At 43.5% G+C, this 23310-nt stretch overlaps 1 protein-coding gene across 1 annotated transcript in view; it reads right to left on the bottom strand.

The window, feature by feature from the left end:
- Positions 1-23310, bottom strand: part of SLC9A9 (solute carrier family 9 member A9) — a 626265-nt gene that overhangs the window by 112955 nt on the left and 490000 nt on the right. Inside the window, exon 13 of the mRNA XM_002716580.6 lies at positions 13002-13053. Coding sequence (XP_002716626.3) covers positions 13002-13053 — 52 coding nt within the window. The remainder of the gene's footprint in view (positions 1-13001; positions 13054-23310) is intronic.

Here is a 23310-nt window from a genome sequence, read left to right as displayed (position 1 = left end):
CCTTTCTTTCTTATTTCCCTCTCCTTTGTATTTTATTTCTGGAGAGGAATATATCAGAACTTGCAAACATTCCTAAAAGAGCTTATATTCTATTTCTGGCAAATCTTTCAGAAAGATACACACACACACACATACGAACACACATATGTGTTAGTTAATGGAAGCAATACATATTGGGTAGCATTTTGGAAAAAAATATTGACATAATCTTTTTTTTTTTTTAAAAAGTCTTATTTATTTATTTGAAAGTCAGAGTTAGAGAGAGGCAGAGGGAGAGAGAGAGGTCTTCCATATGCTGATTCACTCCCCAAATGGCAGCAAAGGCCAGAGGTGGGCTGAGCCAAAGCCAAGAGCCAGGAGTTTCTTTTGGGTCTCCCACACAGGTGCAGGGGCCCAAGGACTTGGGCCATCTTCCATGGCTTTCCCAGGCCACAGCAGAGAGCTGGATTGGAAGTGGAGCAGACGGGACTCAAAGCAGTGCCCATATAGGATGCCGACACTGCTTTACCCACTACGCCACAGCGCCAGCCCCAAGACACAATCTTTTAAAATAATTTTACTTGGGTAACTGGACAAGTTATTCATTTTACTACTTTGTAGAGGAACAAGCTAGGTTCCAATTAGAATAAAACATTTGTGGATCGTATTATCCCAGGTGGGGTAAATTCCACTGATGACCCAGCATTGACATTTGTGCTGATCCAAGATAAAACTTTTCAGTGTATATCTTACATATCTGTTGGCCCAGTTCTGGATCCATTCATTTATTTCTCTGAAGTTATTGATGACTTAATAACTTGGTTATGAAAGGCCATCCATAAATGAGTAGAAATAAATGAGTTAGTCTAGTGTGCGCTCTGCTTGTGCACTGGGGGTTGAAGACAAATGTGCCAAGGGAAGGCTGGCCTTAGCAGTCACCCTGCAACAGGGAAGGTATCTGATGAGGCAGCACAGAGAGCAAGCCCCTGGGAGGGCCCAGATGGGCAGAGGACAGCAGGTAGCATCATCTATCTGGATTACTCTGAAGCAGAGATCAGCTTGCACCACAAGGACAATGCCTGTGAGTACTCATTTTAGCTGTAGAATCTGGAATTTGGTGGTGTTTTTCTTTATCATTAGCAATATTTCTTCTAAGGTCCTTTCTCAAAGGGGAGAGAAGGAAGTGGTGCAGATGTTGGCATAAGCAGAGGATCCAGAAACCAAATCCCCAAATTTGGACTCTACCCTTTTATAACACTAGTGCCCTGCCAACCCTGAGCTTCAAGTCCCAGTACTGTAAATGGGGCCTGGAGATTGCATGGTGTTGGGTCTCAGCCTGTATTTGCCTTGATACTCCTGAGGAGCAGAATGGTTGACACAAGTGGAATTTCTGACTCCTCTAGTGCCCTCTATTTCAGGGAATATTTAAAAATGACTGGGGCATTTGATATTTTTCTTTTTTCTTCTTAGAATAGATCAGAGGTGGGGGAAAGAGTGAGCACAGTAGGACGTAAGTAGTTTCCTTTTGTGTGACTCTCCCCTCATCCCGGACTCCCTGATGCTTGACAGCCCCTTCTGCCCCGGGGAGCCACGGGAAAATGATGACGGTACTCTGCTTTTAGCTTATTTGAACCTCTGAGAGAAAGCAAGAGTCTCTGCATCTGTGTACACCAGACACTGGAGCAAGAAGGGATTGTTTGTAGCATTAACTTTAATGAAAAGGAAATGTAAATACATTCCTCTGTAAATGCAAATGTAAATACATTCCTCTGTCAATATTCAAATATGGAGCCTTGGCTAAGTGATCTGGATGAACTCTGCTCTGGGATAATCCTGTGGGATTGTTCCTGATTTCAGGGGGATTCAACGGATTAAGTCCAAGAGAGATTTTCCTTTCTATTTCTCAGGATTTCATATCCAACATAAATGTCAGTGGACTTTGAGCAGAATGATAACAAGGACAAATAATTATCATAACAAATCTGCAGATTTGGTTCCAAAGCACTTTTTCACATGATGCCGTGGATGGCATTTATTAGCAGTACTTTTACCCTACCATTTCCCTCCGATTTGGAGTGTATTTATGTCATCATTTCAAGTTCATTGCCTTGATTTTCTAATTAACAAGAAGAAGGCTATATTCCATGTAGCTCAAGAGAAATATTTCTGAAGAGAAACCATGGTGTAATTGAGGGACAAATAGGAATAAAAAAACCCATAAATTTTTAGATCTTAGCCTCTACATAGAAAGCACTTTACACAAATATTAACAGCTTCTTCATGCTCAGGTAAATTCTAGAAGTTCCCAAGAAGGTAGAGTGAGAAAGTACAGGCTTAGGAGAAAAACATACAATAGACAGGAGCCAGCCCTGTGGCGTACTAGGCTAAGCCTCTGCCTGTGGCACCAGCATCCCATATGAGCACTGGTTCCTGTCCCGGCTGCTCCTCTTTCAATCCAGGTCTTTGCTAATGTCCTGGGAAAGTAGTGGAAGATGATCCAAGTGCTTGGGTCCCTGCACCCATGTGGGAGACCCAGGAGAAGCTCTTGGTTTCCGGCTTTGGATTGGCCCAGCTCTGGCCATTGCAGCCATTCTGGGGAGTGAACCAGCAGATGGAATACCTTTTTCTCTGTCTTTCCCTCTCTCTGTCAGTAACTCTACCTCTCAAATAAATAAATAAATAAATAAATCTTGAAAAAAAAAAACCCACAACAGACAATTAGACACAGGTAGATAAACTGTTAAGGAGATGCAGAGACATCATCAATATACCACTAATTGGGCTAAATTTTTGGTTTCAAGGGTGGGGAATGTCAGGCCCGCAGGCCATAAAAGGCCCCTAAATCATTTAGTCTGGCTCTGCTAAGGCAGCTGCAGGCAGGATGCAAAATTCAATGAATCTACAGTAGGCTAATTTTTAAGTTGATAATATTGTGTGGCCTATGAATAATGTTACAAATATCCGAATGGCCCTTGGCATAAGTGTCCCCACCCCTTTTAGGTACAAATAAAGGTTCTGATCTCGATAGCTCGGTTAATCCAGGTGGGGAAAAATGGGTTTGTTTTGGGATAATATAATACAATATTGTGGTGGTTTAAAAAATATATATCTACAAATTCTTTGATAATTTCATTTTAAAAGACAGAGTCTAACTTCTCTCCTGACCGGGTATGTACTATATTCTAATGAGTAGAATATGGAAGAAACGATGGCGTGTCATAGTCAAGATTGGCTCATACAACAACATAATAACTTCCGTCTTGCTCTCTCTGTTGGACGGCTTGCTCTGCGGGAAGTTGGCAGCCATATTGTGAGGTCCTTCAAGTGCCTATGTGGAGAGAGCCTTGTGGTGAGGAACTGAGCGAATCTTCCTGGCAACAGCTAGGCAGGAACTAAGGCCTCCTGCCAACATGGAAGTGGATTTTCCAGGCCCAGACAACCCTTCAGATGACTAGAATTCTTGCTGACATCTTGATTGCAACAAACATACGATAGGATTCAGGCATTGAACAACAGGCAGCTCAGGACTGTGATCCTTGAAAGAGGGAACAAATGAAGTGAGCTCTGTTTCCTTTCCCAGTTGACGTGCAAGGAAGGCAGAGTGTCCCAGCAGGGAACCTGAGCAGTCTCACTGAGTTGAAGAACCAGAGCAGAGATGGGAGTTTGGGTGCTTCTGAAGGGGCTGGGACTTTTTAAGGCTCTATACTAGGGAGGAAGGAACTGGGCAGACAGGGTACCCAGAAGTCCACATGGATATTTCTCTCAGATCCTTGGCTGAAAACCAACCTGTGCGTGAATAAGGTATGGTTCACAAAGGCTTGCAGAGAGCAGCTGTTCTGAGGTTGAGAACTAACTGGAGAGATTAAGGTAACAAGTTCAAAGTCAGCTATGCAGTTGAGACCCCAGGAAAAAGCATGCTTTACTGATAGGGACAATGTTCTAGAATAATGAGGATACCCTAAATCTAAAGACAAAATGTAAATATATAAGCCAAAGCAAGCATAAAATCAAGATTTATAAGATTTTAACTGCTTGACTGAATAAAATACAAAACCCTTTATAGAACAATCCAGACTCTGCACAATGCAATATTCATAATGTCCAGCATATCACAAAAATTATTAGACATGTGAAGAAAGAGCAAAGCATACACTATACCCTGAAGAAAAGATAATGACTCTGGTGTTTAAGAAAAAACAAGTAAGGGCTTTAAAAGAGCTGTAAAAACATGCTAGAGAAATTAAAGATGTAGGCAATGAGTACACAAATGCAAATATCAGAAGAAAAATGTATGCTGTTAAAATAGAACAAAATAAAAATTCTAGAAAAAAAGTGCAACTTGCAGAATGAAAAATTCACTAGCTTGGCTTAAGGGCAGATTGGTTACTACAGAAGAAAGTGGAAATGGACTTGAAAAGAGTTCAATAAAAATTATCCAATCTGTACGCTGCAGAGAAACAAGATGAACAAAATAGAGTAGTCCAAAGATGATATGAAAAAAAAAAACATAAAGTAGTCTAATACACACAAGGATACTTTAAAAAAAAGTATCATGCAAAATAGAATTAAAAGATGTTTATTTTGGTGCAATTAAAAAAATCTATGTATAGTGTTTTTCCACAATACATACTTTTTTTTTTTTTTTTTGACAGGCAGAGTGGACAGTGAGAGAGAGACAGAGAGAAAGGTCTTCCTTTACCGTTGGTTCACCCTCCAATGGCCGTCGCGGCTGGCGCGCTGCAGCCAGTGCACTGCACTGATCCGAGGGCAGGAGCCAGGTGCTTCTCCTGGTCTCCCATGGGGTGCAGGGCCCAAGCACTTGGGCCATCCTCCACAGCACTCCCTGGCCACAGCAGAGAGCTGGCCTGGAAGAGGGGCAACCGGGACAGAATCCGGCGCCCTGACTGGGACTAGAACCTGGTGTGCCAGCGCCGCAAGGCGGAGGATTAGCCTAGTGAGCCGCGGCGCCAGCCCCACAATACATACTTTTATAAACTCTTTGAAGACTTCTCATTTAATAGTTGGGTACTAGAAAGAGAGTAGAGGAATGTGAAGAACAAAAGATGTTTGAAAAAACAATAGTTGAATATTTCCCAAATTGATGAAAAATATCAACTTAGTAATACAAGAAACTTAGTGAATCTGAATTAGGGTAAATTCAAAGAAAAACAAACAAGAAATATAAAAACCAAACTTCTAAAAGCCAAAGATAAAGAGAAAAAACATAAAAGAAACCAGAGGCAAACAGGGCATATTATGTTCAGGGAAATAAAAAGTTTGTTTCTACCGACTTTTCATTAGAAAAAACAGAGGTTAGAAAACAGCAGAATGCAAATTTCAAAGCACTGATTGAAAACAAGCAGCAAGCCAGAATTCTGTGTCCAGCAAAAAGCTTTGAAATACATGATGCAATATCTAACAGAACTGAAGACAGGAATAGGAAAATCTCTAATTACAGTTGGAAGTTCTATTAGTAACTGATAAAATAATTAGACTCCTGCTCACCCCCAAATCAGCTTGGTGTAACTGACATTTACTGAAGAAATATTTCAAGTTACTATAGGGGTCAATTTATATGATTTATATGGTAAATTAAACGCATTAGGGGTACTAATTTTTCATCTCTCCCTGCATCCATGGCCTTTTCTCTGTTAGTAGTTTTTTCAACCAAAGATTTATCCATTTATAGATCTATTTCCTAGGATGATCTTGCAACTTTCTTTGGTTAATATAATGCAGCAGCAGTACCAGGGCCTTAGGAAACCTTAGATATTTTTGCTTCCATTCTTGCCCTTGTCATTTCCCGGGGAAAGGCATGCCCAGGGTAGCCCAATCAGCGCTGGATTAGAAGAGATTCATCTGGGACACAGCCACGTTACCTGAAGTTATCCCAGTTAAGGCTCTCCTAATCAGCTAGCTGCCTTCCTACCCCAGACGTGAGAACAAGCCCAGATAAGATCAGCAGGGTTTTCTGGCCAACCTGTAGTTGACCTTAAATATCCAAACAAGTCCAACCTAGAGCAGTTATCCCCTCAAAGCGTCGTGAGATACATGTGTTTATTGCTCCACACCGCTGAGATTTTGTGTTTGTTATGTAGCAGTGATGTGTCAACAGATAACTGATGTGATATGGCTCCTGCCTGTATCTCCAACTGGCTCATAATCTGGAACGTGCTCCCCCACCATGGCTCACTCTATACTAGTTGGACATATTCTTGCCTCTAGGCCTTTGTCATGTCTGGAATATTCTCCCTTAAGACATCTGCATGAACAAGAGTTTTAGATTGGTTGACAGCTCAATCCTTGCTGGGGGAAGTAGCAAGCAGAAGGTCACACAGTTAGACCCACTCCTGCTGAGAGGGAGTAGAGCCTGCTGCTATGATGGGGGCTGACATGAACCATTCCAAGAAAAAGACTTCCTAGACAGCTTACCAGGGATGCGTGAAGGGAGAGATTCCACACTGAGATATTCAAAGAAGAAGGTGAAGAATATGCTGTGGTCCCTTGAGATGATGGTATAGTTCATATTCTCAATATGACTGAAATGTTAGACTGGTCAGGAGTAATGAGGAAAGTGATTACTCAGATGTCAACTGACAGGCTACCTTACTAGGAGAAGAGGCGATGTGTACCCACTGGACGACTACCTATGGAGGGAGCGGTACAAAGGGATGATAAGGAAAAACAGCTTTGGTATCTTTTTAAAAACATTTATGAATTTATTTGAAAGGCAGAATTACAAAGAGAGGAAAAGACACAAAGAGAGATCATTCATCTGCTGTTTCACACCATAAGGCTGTGCCCGGCTGAAGCCAGGAGCCTGAAACTCCATCCAGATCTGCCATGTGGGTAGCAGGGGCCCAAGTACTTGGGCCATCTTCTGCTGCTTTTTCACACACATTAGCAGGGAGCTGGATGGGAAGTGGAGTAGCTACAACTTGAGCTGGTGCTCATTTGGGATGCCGGTTTCGCAGGTGACTTAACTTGTGGCATGGTTGGTCCTGGCTTTGGTCTTTAGCCTGGGCCCAGCACATTGCTGGTGTGTTGTCTTAGAAAAATGTCTTTAGTTCCTTGAACTTTAATTTTATAATTAGTAAAACGGGAATATAATAGATATTGGTCAGGCAAGGGTTCAAGGTGGTTTTAATTTATACATAACATATATATGAAAGGTGCTCACTAAATTGTAGCTGCCAACTTCCTCCACTCGCTCATTATTATTCCTGCATTCTAGAGCATATAATTGTAGAATATATTGATAAGATAAATATATAGAATTTAGTGCTATGCAGTTAGTGGGGACTAGGTATACCTTAAGATATGTAAACCACAAATAAGTATAACCAAAAATTTTAGTGTTGGCAAAAGGAAAATTCAGTATGTTTTCTCTGGCATATTCAAGTTACAATATAACTTAAAAATAGTTTCATCTAGGTCTGAGCCTCGTATTCTATTTCTGAAATATTTAGCGGAGGATGTAGCATGGAATTTACATTCTCTAAGACCAGGTCCAGCAGTAAAAGGGTAATGATGAAGCAAGTAGGAGAAATGTTGATCACTGTTCAGTTTGGGGAGTGGTAAGTGGAATTCATTATTCTGTTCTCCATGCCTTTATTAGGAGTATGTGAAAATAGTCACAATAATGACAAATTTTATTTGACGACCCCACCGTCTGCTGATTAATCTTTTCCTTTATTGAAGCTGCTTGTATTCCCAGCCTTTGCAACTCCTGATGACCCTGAGAAAGAAATATCAATTGTGCAGACAAACAAATGTTTCTATTCTTCACCAGGGGTCTCTTCTAGGCTTCAAAGGTATTCCAGGTTATGGTTTTCAGGGAGCTGGCAAACAAGTCTTTGTTCACCTTGCTCGCACCCCTCATATTTGACAGACACTTTGTTGAGTCCTTCTTAGCTCTGGTCTTTCTGATGGAGAAATCCTAATCCTTTTAATCCCCGTTGCTCTGGCAGCAGCTCCTTCTGTGCAGTTACTGCAGCTGCCCTTCTTGGAACCTTTCTCAGCTCTGGGCTGACTTTGTTGAGCTGCAGCAATCAGAACTGATCCACTCAGGTTACACATAAGCATAAAGGACAACCAGAAACCGAATTTCAATGAGGGGACTATGGGAAGTAAAAGAGAACTGGATTTTAATACTAGGAGAAATCATAGAGAAACAAGCATAGTGGGAAAAGATAAAGTTGTGCTAGAAAGGATGAAAATTATCCTCATTGTAACAGTTGGCAGAACAAGAAATTGTTTCAAAGGATCAATTCTGTTACTTCTCAGCTCCAAACTACCAGTGGAGCCCATCATATGTATAACAAAACCAAATGCATCACTGTGGGCAATGAGCTGGCCCCAGCCCTCTCCCCCACCGTCTGCATCCCCATCTCCTTCCACCTTGCTTGGCTCCAGCCACACTGACTTTCTTGGTGCACTTGGACACAACCTCACCCATGTGACTGCAGGGCCTTCGTCCTCGCTGTTCTATCTGCCTGCATCATTTCCCACCACCCCACCCATCACATGGCTTGCTTCTGCTTCTGCACATCATTTACTCCCCTCATAAAATGTTGCATCCTGCCGCGGCTCACTAGGCTAATCCTCTGCCTGCGGCGCCGGCACACCGGGTTCTAGTCCCGGTCGGGGTGCCGGATTCTGTCCCGGTTGCCCCTCTTCCAGGCCAGCTCTCTGGTGTGGCCCAGGAGGGCAGTGGAGGGTGGCCCAAGTGCTTGGGCCCTGCACCCCATGGGAGACCAGGATAAGCACCTGGCTCCTGCCATCAGATCAGCACGGTGCGCCGGCCATGGCGGCCATTGGAGGGTGAACCAACGGCAAAAAGGAAGACCTTTCTCTCTGTCTCTCTCTCACTGTCCACTCTGCCTGTCAAAAAAAAAAAAAAAAAAAAAAAAAAAAAAAAAAAAAAAAGAATGAAGGCTAGTGTGGTCTTTGGTCTTTGGGGCTTCTCATCTACTCTGCAGAGGTGTGCTCCAAGGACAAGGAACCAATCTGTCAATGACAAAGGAAACTGCCTATGGTGGGCGGAGGAGGATTTGAGGGTTTTTCTCTTTTCAAGTTTAAGAGACATAATATCACAACTGCAAAACTTCCCGTTTCTCAATGCAGCACATTTGCTCGGAGTATGTATTTAAAGTTTAATACCTTCATATGGGACATACTCTCTAAAGCTTTTGTGCCTGGTACAAGTAAGACTGTAAAATCATTCACATTTTAAAGGTATTACAAAGCAAAAAGGGAATTGTGACATTGCTAGTTAGCCATAGCTACAAGTTCATAATCCCAAAGGTTATTTTACTCTCCACAAACAGAGAAAGAGGAAATTCCTATAAAAATATACTCATGAAAATATACATGTTTATTCTGCATTTTGAGAGTGTACAGTCAGTAATGGTTATATATACCTACAAAACTTTGAGCTTTTGGGGAGTAAGAATAAAGTCTCTCTTTTTAAGGTTGACTAGTGCAAAGATAATCCTCTTTGTTAATGCAAGCTTAGTTGAATAAATGCAAGCCAGTGGAAACATGCAAACCACCTAAGAATTAGGGTTACACTCCATAGCTCAACAGCAATGGCTGAGAAGTAAGGTGTTGCCAGGCAAATTGAAGGCAGAGAGGTTCTTGACAGATATGTTGGAAAGTACCAGAAAAACTGTCCATGTCAAGTGGCAGCTACAGAGACTATGGCTTGTTCTCCAACTTCTGTTGGAGCTCACTGTTTCCTGTACTTGACACTGAAGACAAGAATTCTTTGAAGGTGTAGAGCTAACATCTTTCTGAAATGTGACTACTTTGATAGTCAAACGTTATGGCTAATAAGAACACTTACAGAATGTTTCTTGATTTTAAAATTATTTCATTTTTAAGCAGTAGCAGTTGAGTAGGAACCCTGTAAGTCATCATATTAGTTACTAAACATCTAAGTAGATCTTTCTTTGACCTCTGAAGGAGGTTCCAAGTGAGAAATTCCTTGTAAGACACAGTGACCTGTGAAATTCGGTACCTCTGGAGAGGGTGTGATTCCTCCCTCTGAGGCTGTGAATCTAGCATATTTGTGGTCATTCCTTCCTCTGCTTCTCACCTGGCCACCAGGAAGCTTACTTGTGGCTCCACTCAGGGAGGAGAGAGGTCCTCCCTGTCTGCTTATTCATCATTATTGTTTTGACTTTTTGACTTTCTGCTCTTACTGTTTTTTTTTTTTTTACTGTATTTAAAAATTCTTTAAAAACCTTTTGCTATTTTTTATATGTGGTAGCATAAGCTGCCTCAAATCCTTCATAAAATGAGATGGGTTGAGCTTAATTAAAATCGGGCAGTTTTCATAAACATAATCCCCTTGATTGTCATTGTAGTCTAGGGAAGTTGATGTTATTACCATTTGCATTTTACACATTTGGGAGCCAAGACTCAAAGATGAATAAAACTTGCCCAAGATTCAAATACCACATAATTTTCACTGTCCTGTGATACATGATCCTATTTCTCTAACAACAAAATGTACCTTTTATTGCTGTAATATCTTCAAGTATGAGTTATTACTGAATTAACAACAGTGAACTTTGTTTTAAAGTGTCACATGAATGAGCTAACATAAAATACATTAAAATTATAAAAGGAAGGAGTTAGGCTAGTGGGAAATTTTACCAAGAATTATATGTGATTGTAAAATATTAGGCAGTTAAGGGAAGATAAAGAATTTTCTTTGATGAATTTTCTTATTCTGTCTTTTTTCTTCTAAAGAAAAGGGTATATGAGAAGGATAAAAGTTACATAAAAGTTTTGCTTGAAGGTAGGAGAATGGATTATTGGACCTATACAAGATGAAGACACTTTTTAAAAATCAGCCACCACGAGATCTTAGAAACTATTCATTATGCCCACCAGTGTGAGGAGATGGGCTTAGATCTCCTTCCTAAGGTCACCAGGCTGGCCCTGACCCAGTGCTTTGGGTGTGGCAGCCGAGCTCAGCCCGGCAGTGAGATGTTACTTCCTGGGTAGTGAAGTCTGAAGCAGCACAGCCTGCTGGGGGAACACACGTGACCGGAACATTCAAAGTTCTTGAAAGCCGGAACCTTCACCAATTTAATTTCTCAGTGCAGAGTTCAGACTTCGTTCTTCTTCAAATCCATGTAAACCAGGAAAACAGCATCTTATCCAGGAACCTAACCAGCCACCTCATGGATAGCACTACAGGGAAACCTCATGGAGTTAACGAGTGGTGGATCCTCTTCAATCCAAATGTGATCATAACACAATTCATTAAGCAGCATCATTAACTCACAGATTATCCTGTTATCTCTACCTACTTCTAATACCAGTGTAAAGTGTAAAGTTTCTACACACCTGTTCATGTAAGTACTGATTTAAAATGAGATCTATCATATGACCCATCCATCTCAGTCCTTGGAATTTACCCAAAGGATATGAAACCAGCATATGAAAAATTCACCTATACCCCCATGTTTATTGCAGCTCAACTCACAATAGCTAAGATATGGAATCAAACCAGATGCCCATCAACTGATGACTGAAAAAAGAAAATGTGGTGTATATATATATGTATGGAATATTACTCAGCCATAAAAAAGAATGAAATCCTGTCTTTTGCAACAAAATGGATGCAACTGGAAGCCATTATACTTAGTGAAATAATCCAGCCCAGAAAAGACAAATACCATATGTTTTCCCTGATCTGTGGTAACTAACAGAGTACAAAAAATGTAATGTATATGATGTATATGAGCGAAATTGACATTTTGCAATTTGATTATTGTTTATAGTCCCTGTCCGTACTGATTGAGGAACATTCCTTTTTTTTCATTATTTGTTGAATTCTTTACTTACTAAAGGGTTAATGTTATGAGCATAAAATGAACTGAAAGTAGATCATTGTAAAAATTAAAAGAAAGAATAAGAAAGGAAAGAGGAGGGAGTGTAGGAGCATGGGAGAGAGGAAGGGTAGGGTGGAAAGTATTACTATGCTCCTAAATCTGTTATATAAAATACATGAAATTTATTCAAGTTAAAAAAATTAAAAAGTAAAAAAAAATTAAAAAATAAATAAGGGGCTGGCGCTGTGGCCCAGTAGGTTAATCTTCTGCCTGTGGCAAAAGGAATCCCATATGGGTGCTGGTGCTAGTCCCAGCTGCTCCTCTTCCAATCCAGCTCTCTGCTGTGGCCTGGGAAAGCCATGGAAGATGGCCCAAGTCCTTGGGCCCCTGCACCCACATGGGAGACCTGCAGGAAGCTCCTGGCTCCTGGCTTCAGATAGGCTCAGCTCTGATTGTTGCAGCCATTTGGGAAGTGAACCAACGGAAGGAAGACCTTTCTCTCTGTCTCTCCCTCTCACTGTCTGTAACTCTACCTCTCAAATAAATAAAAAATCTTAAAAACAAAAACAAATGAAAATGATTAATGCAAAATTGCTATTGATGTTCTACTTTGATGTCAAATTCAAATCCAGAGTTTGAAGAATACATTTTCCCTATTGAGGGGACATCAAACTGTTCTAAATAACACTCTCCAAAGGATCTTTAGGTCTTAGTGGACAACCATTTCCCAGTTAAATTAGGGATGGATCTCTTAGACAGTTTCATTGTCTTTTGCATATTTTCAACATTTCTGCACACCTTGACCTGATTAACGAGAAGCCAGGCAGTCAGTGTGCTTCACATGCTTTGGTGAGAGCTTGAATAGATTTGGCTGAGAGCATCTAGGTAGCAAGTTTCCGGGGTGCTGCATTCCAAGACCCATGTGCTCCCACCTTGCAAAGTTTCCAGGCCTCATGCTGCCACAGAGAGGTTGCAGGCATATGCTAGTTCTAAGCATTCTGCAAAATGTTATCAACACTGAATTCTCATGTATTTTAGTGTCATCAGATTTATCAGCAGAGGCAGCTCTGGTTGGAAAGAACCTCTAGGCCACATGCTGGACAAGCATACAACACTGTCTGGAGCAGAATAGCTCATATTTCTCTATTTCCTACATTGGCTTCTTTGACTTGCCTGGTGTGAGGGGGGTTCCTCCTTCAGGTTTTCATCCAGGTCCACACCAACTCTGCCAAAGAAAACAAAAAACTGGTTAACACTCGCCACAGAAGGGACAAGACAGTGTAGCCCGCCAGATCACCTTTGGGAAAAGACTTGGCAAAAGACCTTTCCGAATCAGAAGAGCTTCAAGCGGATTTCTAGCCACTAACAGCTGGTACACTTGGGCCTCGGCTCAGTGGAAGGGACTGGGCATCAACAGCAGTTCCCTGCTTCCATCTTGCCCAACAGCAGCAGGGCCCTGAGAATCTGGGATAGGAGTCTTCAGGAAAAAGAGTTCCATAGCGCCAAAAGCTGGGATCCTGGGGGGAAGGGGAGCTGGTACCCCAAAAGGGCCCACAGGCCAAACAGGACCTAGGATGTGGGTGGCCAGCCCGGGGTAGGGGTCCCCAAAGCAGAGAGGATCCAACCCTTCTCCAGATGCTCACGGGATGCTCACAGGGAGGAGGAGGGTCACGGGTCTTGAGGCTTATGCAGTCTAGGGGTGGGGTGCGGTGGGGGGAGTGGTTCTTTAAGGAAAATAATACGAAAATGCAAAATCAGGAATAGAAGTGACTCTTCGGAAGAGCCAAAAGACTGTGTATTTTTAAAAGCTGGTGGATGTAAAAGACATCTGCAAATCCAGGAAAAACATGCACCATTTTGATTAATGGCCTGGCACACCTCTAAAATACCTTTTGCCTCTCTAAGTTTTGTCTGCATACTTCTGTTCTCTCCCTGATACTGATCTTGTGTTAGAAAGAATGGGAAGATGAGGCGGTCTCTCCTCTAGCCAGAGGGGTCAAAACACTTGAGCGCTGAGCATCACTCAGGCGGTTTCCTTGCACACAGATACACTATGGGTCTGGCCTCCGCGGCGAGATGACCATCTCTGTCCCAGGCCATTTCTAAAAGCAACACACAGTGCACTTATCAGCAGGCACACGTCGATCCTGAATTCAGCCTTGAATTTCCCTTTTGATGGAGCATTAATAAAAACTTCCACGTCTCATGACTGGAAGAATCTTCCAGAGCCACCTCTGGGTCAATGCATTTTGAGCTTTGTTTTTCCTGCACTACCCGCAGCCTTGCGATGTCACACGCCCAAGGACACATTCATATTTAATCCAGGATGTGCACTAGTTCTGTAAGCCCTCCCTACCCCAAGTGGGATGGCCACACAAACGTGCCCCAGCCCATGCCCATCCAGGTTCAGTGCAGGCCCAGTTCAGCTTCCTCCTAGCTGGAGCCCCCACTTGCCCACAGCCATCTGACCAGAGAAGAAAGAAGGAGAGGAAGCTTTAACAGAAAAACAACAACAAAAGCAACAACAATACCAACAACACAACAAACACAGCTATGTTTACAACACACACATTTTGCAAATCTTGAAAAAACACAGGACCTTGGGAACACAGCACTGGGGCTCTTCCCAGGGCCCTGGAGGGGCCAGAGCAAGTGAGGGCCCTAAAGCTTGAACTTCCTGTCCGGTAGCTGGCACCTCTGGGTGGGGGCCGGGAGGGTGGCGGGGTTGGGGAAGGGGCCGCTGTCTCCAGCTCCCCCGTGGCCCTTTCCTAGGAGGCCAACCTTGACTAGACCTTCAGTTCTTCCAAGTCTTACCCCTCACAGACACCTTCTGTGAGATCGCCCTGGGCCTGTTCTCTGGGTGAGGGGAGGAAGGCAGGGTGAGGAGCCCCCAGGGGGGCATGGTGGCCCCGTGACGGGAAAGCAGAAAATGCAGCTTGCTTAAAATACCTCTGATTCTTCAAAAATTCATGTCCTCCGGGTGAACGGCCTCATCTCTGACTGGCAGCTTCATCTGCCTGACCAAAGGGCAGAATCCACGGCTCTCATAAAACACTGGCCTGTGGGTAACCGGGAGAGGCCTCGGCAGGGTCTAAGCTTTCAGGAGATGGGGTGGGGTGGGGGCCGGGGAGAGGAAGGGGTAGGGTCAGGGAGAAGGGGAAGGGTGAGTGGAAGGAACCGGAGGTGAGAGGGGGAGGCGAGGAGGGACAGCAAAGGTGGAATGGAAGAACAAAGTAAGGCCTCCCCGGGCGGGCTCAGCAGTGACCTTGGGGTGCACGTGGCCCTGCGCTCTCCCTGGGCTGGCCCTGGGCTGCTCTGTCTGGTGCATCTGAACTCCCCAGCACAGGTGCTGGGGGGCCCCAGGGGGGTTTGTTCCTGGATGCACCCAGAGCCTCCTCTCCTGGTGGCCGGTAGGCACCCAGGTCGGCGGAGAATTGGACTGCAGCTCCCTTTGTCACATTTGTTCCGGGCCTTTTTCTAGCTAACTGTCTAGAAAACCGAAGAGAACAGAAATTCACTTTCCTGAGAAAGCCAGCATTTATAGCTGGAGGCAGGACAGAGGTTTTCCACCAACATTGAAGCTTTCTGCCCTGCAGCCATCAACGGAGACGCTCCACATTTCAATGATCCTGGCAGGCAGGTGGACCCGTGGTATGACGTCATGGATTGAGTTCTTCAGTTTTGTGTGTGAACAGCATGGCAGAGGCCAGGCTGGGAACAAGGCCTCCCCTTCTCCTCTGCCTCCTCCCTCATGCTGTCTGGTGGCAGGTGGGGATTTGTGCTGGCCCAGAGCAGAAGGAACCTCTCACAGGGCACCAGGGCCAGCACCCGTCCTCCCACGGCATACGGGTTAGGAGGCTTAATGACAATGAAATAATTATTTGAGTTGAAGTGCTACAGAGGAAAGGCGACACCTGCCTTGACTCCTGATTGTGGCCACTGGAGTAACAATCTCGCTAAAGGAGATGGCTGGGCTCCAGCTTCCTTCAATAGAGGAGGGTGGGGAGTTTCTAATGTTAGCTGGAGGACTTGGCGTGGCCACGGGCCCCATAAAACCTCACCCTTGCTGCATTACAGTGATTTCTGAGGGGCGCAGGGACCTCTTTATGACCACATTAAACGGTCCCTGGCCACGACGAGTTTTCTTTTTTTACTCTTGTGTCTTCCAGGTTGATGGCCATGATTTTCTGACTGTGACAAGGGGTTGGCCTATTGTCCTAGTATCCCCCTCCTTTTCATTTAGTATGGGACTAATAACCCGAGAGTCAAATTGAATACATTTTTTTTCCTTTTTGGGTTTAGTATATGGATCTACATATAAAATGAAACCTGAATATGACAGAGAGGCTGTGCTAACACATGGTTTCCTTTATCTCCCCCTTGCAAGCCTGCAGACCACTCATCATGTCCTCTGAGGACAGTTTTCTGCTTTTCTCAAGTGAGCTTGCCAAGCTGAGGTTGTCACAGCATGTTCATGCCACATGGCCAGGGCTGCCTCTATATCTCTTACTCTCCTATTCAAGAAAGCATATCAGAGTGTGAAAGTGACTCTGTTAGAGCTAGCCTTGCAACCACTCAATTTAAAAAAATATTTATTAATTGAAAGGCAGAGTTACAGAGAGGCAGAGGCAGAGAGAGAGAGAATCTTCCATCTGCTGGTTCACTCCCCAAATGGCCACAGCAGCTGGAGTTGGGCCAATCTGAAACCAGGAACCAGGAATTTTTTCCAGGTCTCCCACATGGGTGCAGGGGGCCATGGTCTTGGACCATCTTTTGCTGCTTTCCCAGGTGCATTAGCAGGGAGCTGGATTGCAAGTGGAGCAGCCAGGACTCAAAAGGCATCCATATGGGATGCTGGCACTGCAGGTGGTGGCTTTACCTGCTATGCCAGTATCAGTCCCCGCAACCACTATTTTTTTTAGGGGAAAGGGTTTATTGGGAGAAACCCAACAGACCAGAGGGAAGGGTCAAAAAAGAAAAAGAGGGAGATGGAGAGCATAAGAGAGAGATCAAGAGAGTGAGAGAGAGACATCAAGAGACAGAGATTGAGGGAAGGACAGAGAGAGCCACGTGTTCAGGAAGAGGTCCTCTTAAAACTTTGCTGTGGGGCAGGCAAGGCAGTAGGAGCAACAAATCCCATTAGTGTGGGGGTGGAACTGACATTGGTGCTTGAGCCATGTGGTCACCTGGCTCCAGCTCCAGTGGTGGGGGCTACAGCCTATCAACCACACACTTTTATACATAAAAGGTAACTTACATACAGTAGGCTGGTGGGTTGAGATGCACTGGTCTCCACTAGGCATCTATGGTACCTTGCCCTCTTTCCTGTACTCCTAAGCACTGCCCCTGCTCTACTGATCACTGCCTTGGCCCATGGCCATGATCCCTTGGCTGGGTCACAGATTCCCCCATCACTTAAGTTGGACTGAATAGCTGTACTCCTCCAACTCTGTTCTCTGTGTCCTGGGAGAACTCCCACTTGGGCACTTATGGTCACCTGCTCCATCTGTGGAAACCCTGGCTCACCTCTGCTCTCCTATCTAGTTATGCACAGCTATGCAGAGCAAGCCACTAATCTGCATTATATGCCAGCCCTAGTTGAAATCTTAGGGCTTCCATATCACCTTGAAATCTCAGATACACCCAATTGTTTTTAAATGTTGCATACTGATCTTTTTTTTTTTTAAAGTTTTATTTACTTATTTGAAAGTCAGAGTTACATAGAGAGAGGAGAGGAAGAGCGAGAAAGAGATCTTCTATCCATTGGTTCACTCCCCAATTGGCAGCAACGACCAGAGCTGTGCTGATCCGAAGCCAGGAGCCAGGAGCCAGGAGCCAGGAGCTTCTTCCAGGTCTCCTGCATGGATGTAGGGGCCCAAGGACTTAGGCCATCCTCTACTGCTTTCCCAGGCCATAACAGAGAGCTGGATTGGAAGAGGAGCAGCCGGGACTAGAACCAGCGCCCATATGGGATGCCGGTGCTTTAGGCCAGGGCGTTAACCCACTGTGCCACAGCGCCAACCCCAGAGACACCCAATTGTTAAGAGAGTGGTCTGGAGTCTGACTGCTTGGGTTGAGAAACATGGATCTGCCTCCCACTTACTGTGTGACCTGGGCCACTCACTGAGTCTTTACCAGTGGGGATACCAAAAGACCCTGCTACATAGGGTTGTAGTGAGGATTAAAAGAGAAAATACTTCCAAAAGTGTTTAGCTTAGATCCAATACTTAGTAACCTCTTAAGAAATGTTAGCAGCTGTTGTCAATACTATTATTTTTGCTGCAATTAATACTTTTTAATTGATTGTGCCAGAGCTTAATTCTGCTATGCTTATTGTTCATTACTTTCAGAGATAAATCCTCATAGTCAGTGGCCCTGCACGGGGCAACCCTTGAATTCAGAGTTGAGCCACAGAGACTGGCCAGTGCATAGTAGGGATCTCCTGTCTCCTAGTAAGACATTGCTTCTACTGCGGGGAGGGGATAAGCTCCCAGATGGGGACTGATTTATAATTTATTGATAGTCTGGGGCTAAGAAGGCAGCAAGGACAGAGCTAGATATCTGAAAAGGAAGGGAGAAATAGAGGTAGGCTGGATGAAAACCAAGAGGACAATGAAAAGGAAAGAGTGAGGAGAAAGAAAGGAACATATTATGATAACAGAAAAGACTGGTTAAAATTTTATATCATGTTTTGCATTCTTGATGCACCTTTTAATTTTAAGCAAGTCAAGTGCTGCCTCTATGGTATTCAAATGGAAATGAAAGCGAGCTTTGCACATATTCCCAGCTGTGCCCTTGAACATCTCACTCCGGGTTCCTCATTTACAGTGAGCATCCAGCTCCATTTTCAGAGCAAAACACATCTCTTGTGCACCATAATGCACCTCCCTTCCTATTGCATCTCCATTCTTTGCTAAGTTTTATTAGACATATTAAAATCTCAGGAAGCTCCCATATCCAACCACAGCCAAAGGGAATGCTCTGAAGTTGGGTTTTTCTTAGAGAGGAAGCAAGGTAAGGAACTGACAAAAGGTTCACTTTTCCCATTAAAGCCAACAAAACCCATTCTGATTCTTATCAGTTAGCACGTCCAGAAAAGCAGTGAAATATTACTTGGGCTTAGTTTCATTGTGTGAGTTCCAATAGTCTTAAGTGTGGTTTTGATTCTTTTGAGATCCCTGCCATCCAGGGTTGGGTGGTAGGGAGGAGAAATCATTTCCTTCAAGAACTGTATTTGATGGCCAAGGGTAAAAAATGACATTTTTAGTAAGGGAAGAGCGACTTGATATTGAACACATAAATATACCTTGACAAGGGAGGAGCCTGAAATACTGCTGAGATTGGAAACTATTGTGTAGCCATTAGAACATCACATGGGGACAAAATCTTGTATTTCTCACCCCATATCACTTGACTAAATATTACTGGAGCTTGTGTATGGCCAAAACTATTAAAATTAATAATTCAAATATTTTAAATTCATTTTGGGAAAATAAGAAAATGAACTAAAGGAAGTGCAAAAGTCATGTTAGTTCATTTTGTAATCTCACTGTGGCACAGCAGTTAAATGTTTGGACCCTGGAGTTAGGCCTCATGGGTTCAAGTCTCACTTCTCTCATTGACTACATTTTTAACTTTGAGACTAATTAAGTTCTCTAAATATCAGTTTTCTCAACTGTGCGTGGAATAAGCATTCCTTATTGAATACGATGCCCAACTCTCTTGAAATAATGAAACCACCACACCCTTCTCCAGTTTCCATGAGTACAAATTCTTAGTCCACTGATCTTGGCCTTGAAGAATACATCATTTCTCTCTTGTTCCTTAGAGTTGACCTCTTGGTATGAACCTCTACTTCATAGAAGAAAACAGCAGAAACTCATAAGGTGGTGGAGAGCCAATTTGTCCTGAGTTGACAGCAATGTGGAAAGGTGGCATTACTTTGCTCACAGCAGAAATGTTCAGCCCCTACCAGCCCTGTGCTTCAGCCACATCCTGCTAACAGGGTGTCCCTTTGGGAAAATTCCCACACATCCTTCTCCTGCTCTGAACTGATTAGCGGCAAGGGTGAACCATTCAGGTTCCCTGAATAGAAGCCCAGAAACATCTCAGTACTTTCCTCTTCTTCATTCTACAGTCAATCTGTCAGGGCCCAGTCCCATCACCTGTCCAGGAATACACCTCTGAAATCCATCTCCTCTTCTGTACCACATCTATCTTAACTTGAACCCTAATAGGCTCTTGGTTGGACCACTGCAGTAGTCTACCAAATGTTCTCCATTCCCACAGTTTCTTGATAGCACAATACACATGGCTCCACTGGTATTTGTTTTTCTCCTAGAAATTGTGGTAGAACACATTTCATGAAACCTTTTCAGACTGACTGAACTAAGAAAGATCTGGGCTCTCTTGAATTCTGTGCTGACAAAAATTTACTCTGAAAATACTGAATAGTTAACAATAGCCATATGGCATACTTGTTAGGGTCAGATACCTTGGCTAGTTGATCTTATCACTTACTTGCTTGACTGCTGGCAAGAAACTCTGCCTCTGTTTCCTTCACCACAAAATGGATGAACGGTAACTATTTCACAGGGGGTGTTCTGAGATAATGCATGCAAGGGGTTCAGCATAGAGCCTGACACCGAGAAGTACTTAGAAGCAGTAACCACTGTTGTTCTGTGATGGTTGTTGATGTTGTTGTCTTTGCTATCAGAACTTCTGAATCAAGATTTAACTGCAACGTCTCTGCAGCCCAACAGTTCTGTCTCACTCTTTCTCAGATGGTCTTGAAGCAGATTTTCCTTGTATTTCTGACTCCAGGGGTGCATATTTACAAGGAAGGTTTAGGAATGTAATGACCTAGAAGTGTAGGTGCACTCTGGCTGCATAGATGAGCTGTGCAGCTGGTGTTTACATGTGTCTGGGAATGTAAAAATACATTTGGGAATGTGAAACTATGCTGAAAATGTTATGTTCTTTGAAAGATAAACATTAATAAACAAGCACATGTCACAGACACAAATGCAGATCTACATCCTGCACTTTGTTTGGCAAAACTTCCCTTAAGTTCGGAATGCTTACTTCTGCCAAAATGTTAGCTGATTTCAGGCTACAGATAACAGCCCATTAGAAACTGTATTGAGTAGCATCTGGTCTAGTAGTTAAGATACTGGTTAAGATGCCTGTGTCTCTTATCTGAGTGCTTCAGTTTGACTTCATTCTCAATTCCAGTTCCCCACTAATGCATTCCCTACAACATAGCAGGTGATGGCCTCAGTAGCGGGGTCCCTGCCACCCCCATGAGAGACCTGGATTGTGTACCAGGCTCCCGACTTCAGCATGGCCCAGCTCTCGTCATTCTGGGCATTTGGGAGGAGTGAACCAAAGGACGGGAGCTCTCTCTGTCTGCCTCTATCTGTCTCTATCTCCACAATAAATTAAAAATAAATAAATAGAAGATAAAGAGAAACTGTATGGAAAACGAATGTGCACACTAATTTCTTTTGACCTGAGCTGAAGCACGCTGACACCCTTGGTGCTAAGACGGATGTAACCGTTTATCTAGGCATCTGGCCTTTATTCCCTAAGGCTTCACTCTGGGTGCTTTGCTTTGGCAATTAGGGATCTATCAGAGCCAGAAATGCATTCCCCCCAAAAAACTATCTTTCCGAGTGGCTTAGCTTGTTGCAATTCTAGTGTGGTGCCAGGTGGTGTGTCTTCTCAATGCCAGGCTGAACATGTTGTATGGGAAAAAGGGGTACATTTTATAACTGAATATAAAGTAGTTGTAGAAGCATGTTTTATTTGTTGGTGTGAAACCAAAAGTGGTTGAAAAATGCATCCCAGCCTTTCAGGTGTCTGAGTGAAAAGTGGAAAACTTAAAACCTGAAAAGCCATTGTGGTTTCCTCACAGTCAAATAAATAGAATAATATGATGGTATCAGAAGTGCATCTCCTCCCTCACTCCAAACCATCTCAAGCTACAAGGAACTCCAGGTGGCGCAATCCCAGCTGTCCATTAAAGTCCATGCTTGGTGCGCAAGGTGGCCCAGGTGTGAGAGCTCAGAGTCTCATGCTGCTGTTCTTTGATGTGCCTAGGCTTTGCGGGGGAGTCTGAAAGGGAAGCAGCCTGGGTGGAAATGGGTTCTCTTAGTGCAAAGAGCATATACTCCCCATGAAAATCGTCAACAAAAATCAAGAATGGACTTTAAAAACAAGAGGGAAGTACAGAGAACATATATTTAGAGAACATTAAATCTCCTTTATTCAATAATCCAGGAAAAAAGTTGACTCAGCCAAAGCAAATGATAGTCAGGAGATATTTACATGGAGTAATGTCCTGGAAAGAATTCTTAGAAGGATGCAAAGCTTTGCAAAATTGGTGGATGTTTACTTACAACACAATGCACGTGAAAGGGAAAATCCTGGTGAATGGTTCTGAAACCCCCATCTCAAACAGGCTTTAACTGTTAGTAGGGAGCAAGTAGTCCACGAGATGTTTTGAGAAGGTACCTCCCCACATCATGAGCTTCTCTGTCAATGCCTGAAATTCTTCAGCATGGGCTAAAGTTTTCCATGCCCCACTGTAATCTAGGCCAACGAGGCAAGGATTTAAGTTTGTATTCACATAAGTTCCAAGTGCCGAATCTGAATTTCCCAAGAGCTAAAAGAGATGAGAACAAAAGTTCCAGGCTACCAAAGGTATTGAGAGATGGCACCATGGAGCATGGATACAAGGGAGGCAGAGGGCACAAAGCTAGCTGAAACACACAATTAAAATTGCAACAGCTACCATGTGGAGTCTGCACTAGGTAATACTCACGTATTAGGTAAAGCATACGGAGTTTGGGAAGAGGACTTGAGTTATTATAACACCATGCATTTTAGTAATTAAGAATAACAAAAAGAAAGATTTATATCCCATTTCTTTAAGTTAGTCATTAAAAAGCACTTGCAACTGAGTTCTGTAATAATTTCGCTCCCGTAAATCTGTCTCTTCTGGCTATCCATCACCAACATCCTGCAGTCGGTACAGGGTTATTAACCACGTGGACTTCGCATTTGAACAAATAGCCAAAGAAGATTGTTTCACCAACACTAATACATCACTGGAACTGAAATTAAAAGGGTGTTGGGAAAAGTAATGGTTGCCAAAACCATTATTTAAGCCCATAATTGGAAGTAGGTTGTGATGCATAATCTCTATAAACAAATGACAGAAATCCTATTTTCCCTTGGGAAGGTTAACGCTTTGTAGGACCGCGTGATGCCGTTAACAATTACTACCCAGATTTGAGATAGAAAAGCATTTAAATGAAAAAGCTTCTTCCTTAGCCCCTGAAGAGAGCTTTCAGAAATACCAGACCTGGGGCTAGTGCTGTGGTGCAGCAGGTTCAGCCGCTGGTGACACCGGCAGCCCATGTTGGTGAGCAGGTTCGAGTCCCAGCTGTGCTGCTTCCTACCCAGCTTCCTGATAATG

Source organism: Oryctolagus cuniculus, chromosome 4 (assembly GCF_051225735.1).
Source record: "Oryctolagus cuniculus isolate XC-2025 breed Fujian yellow rabbit chromosome 4, ASM5122573v1, whole genome shotgun sequence".
Classification (NCBI taxonomy): domain Eukaryota; kingdom Metazoa; phylum Chordata; class Mammalia; order Lagomorpha; family Leporidae; genus Oryctolagus; species Oryctolagus cuniculus.
This window is presented reverse-complemented; position numbering and strand designations above follow the sequence as displayed.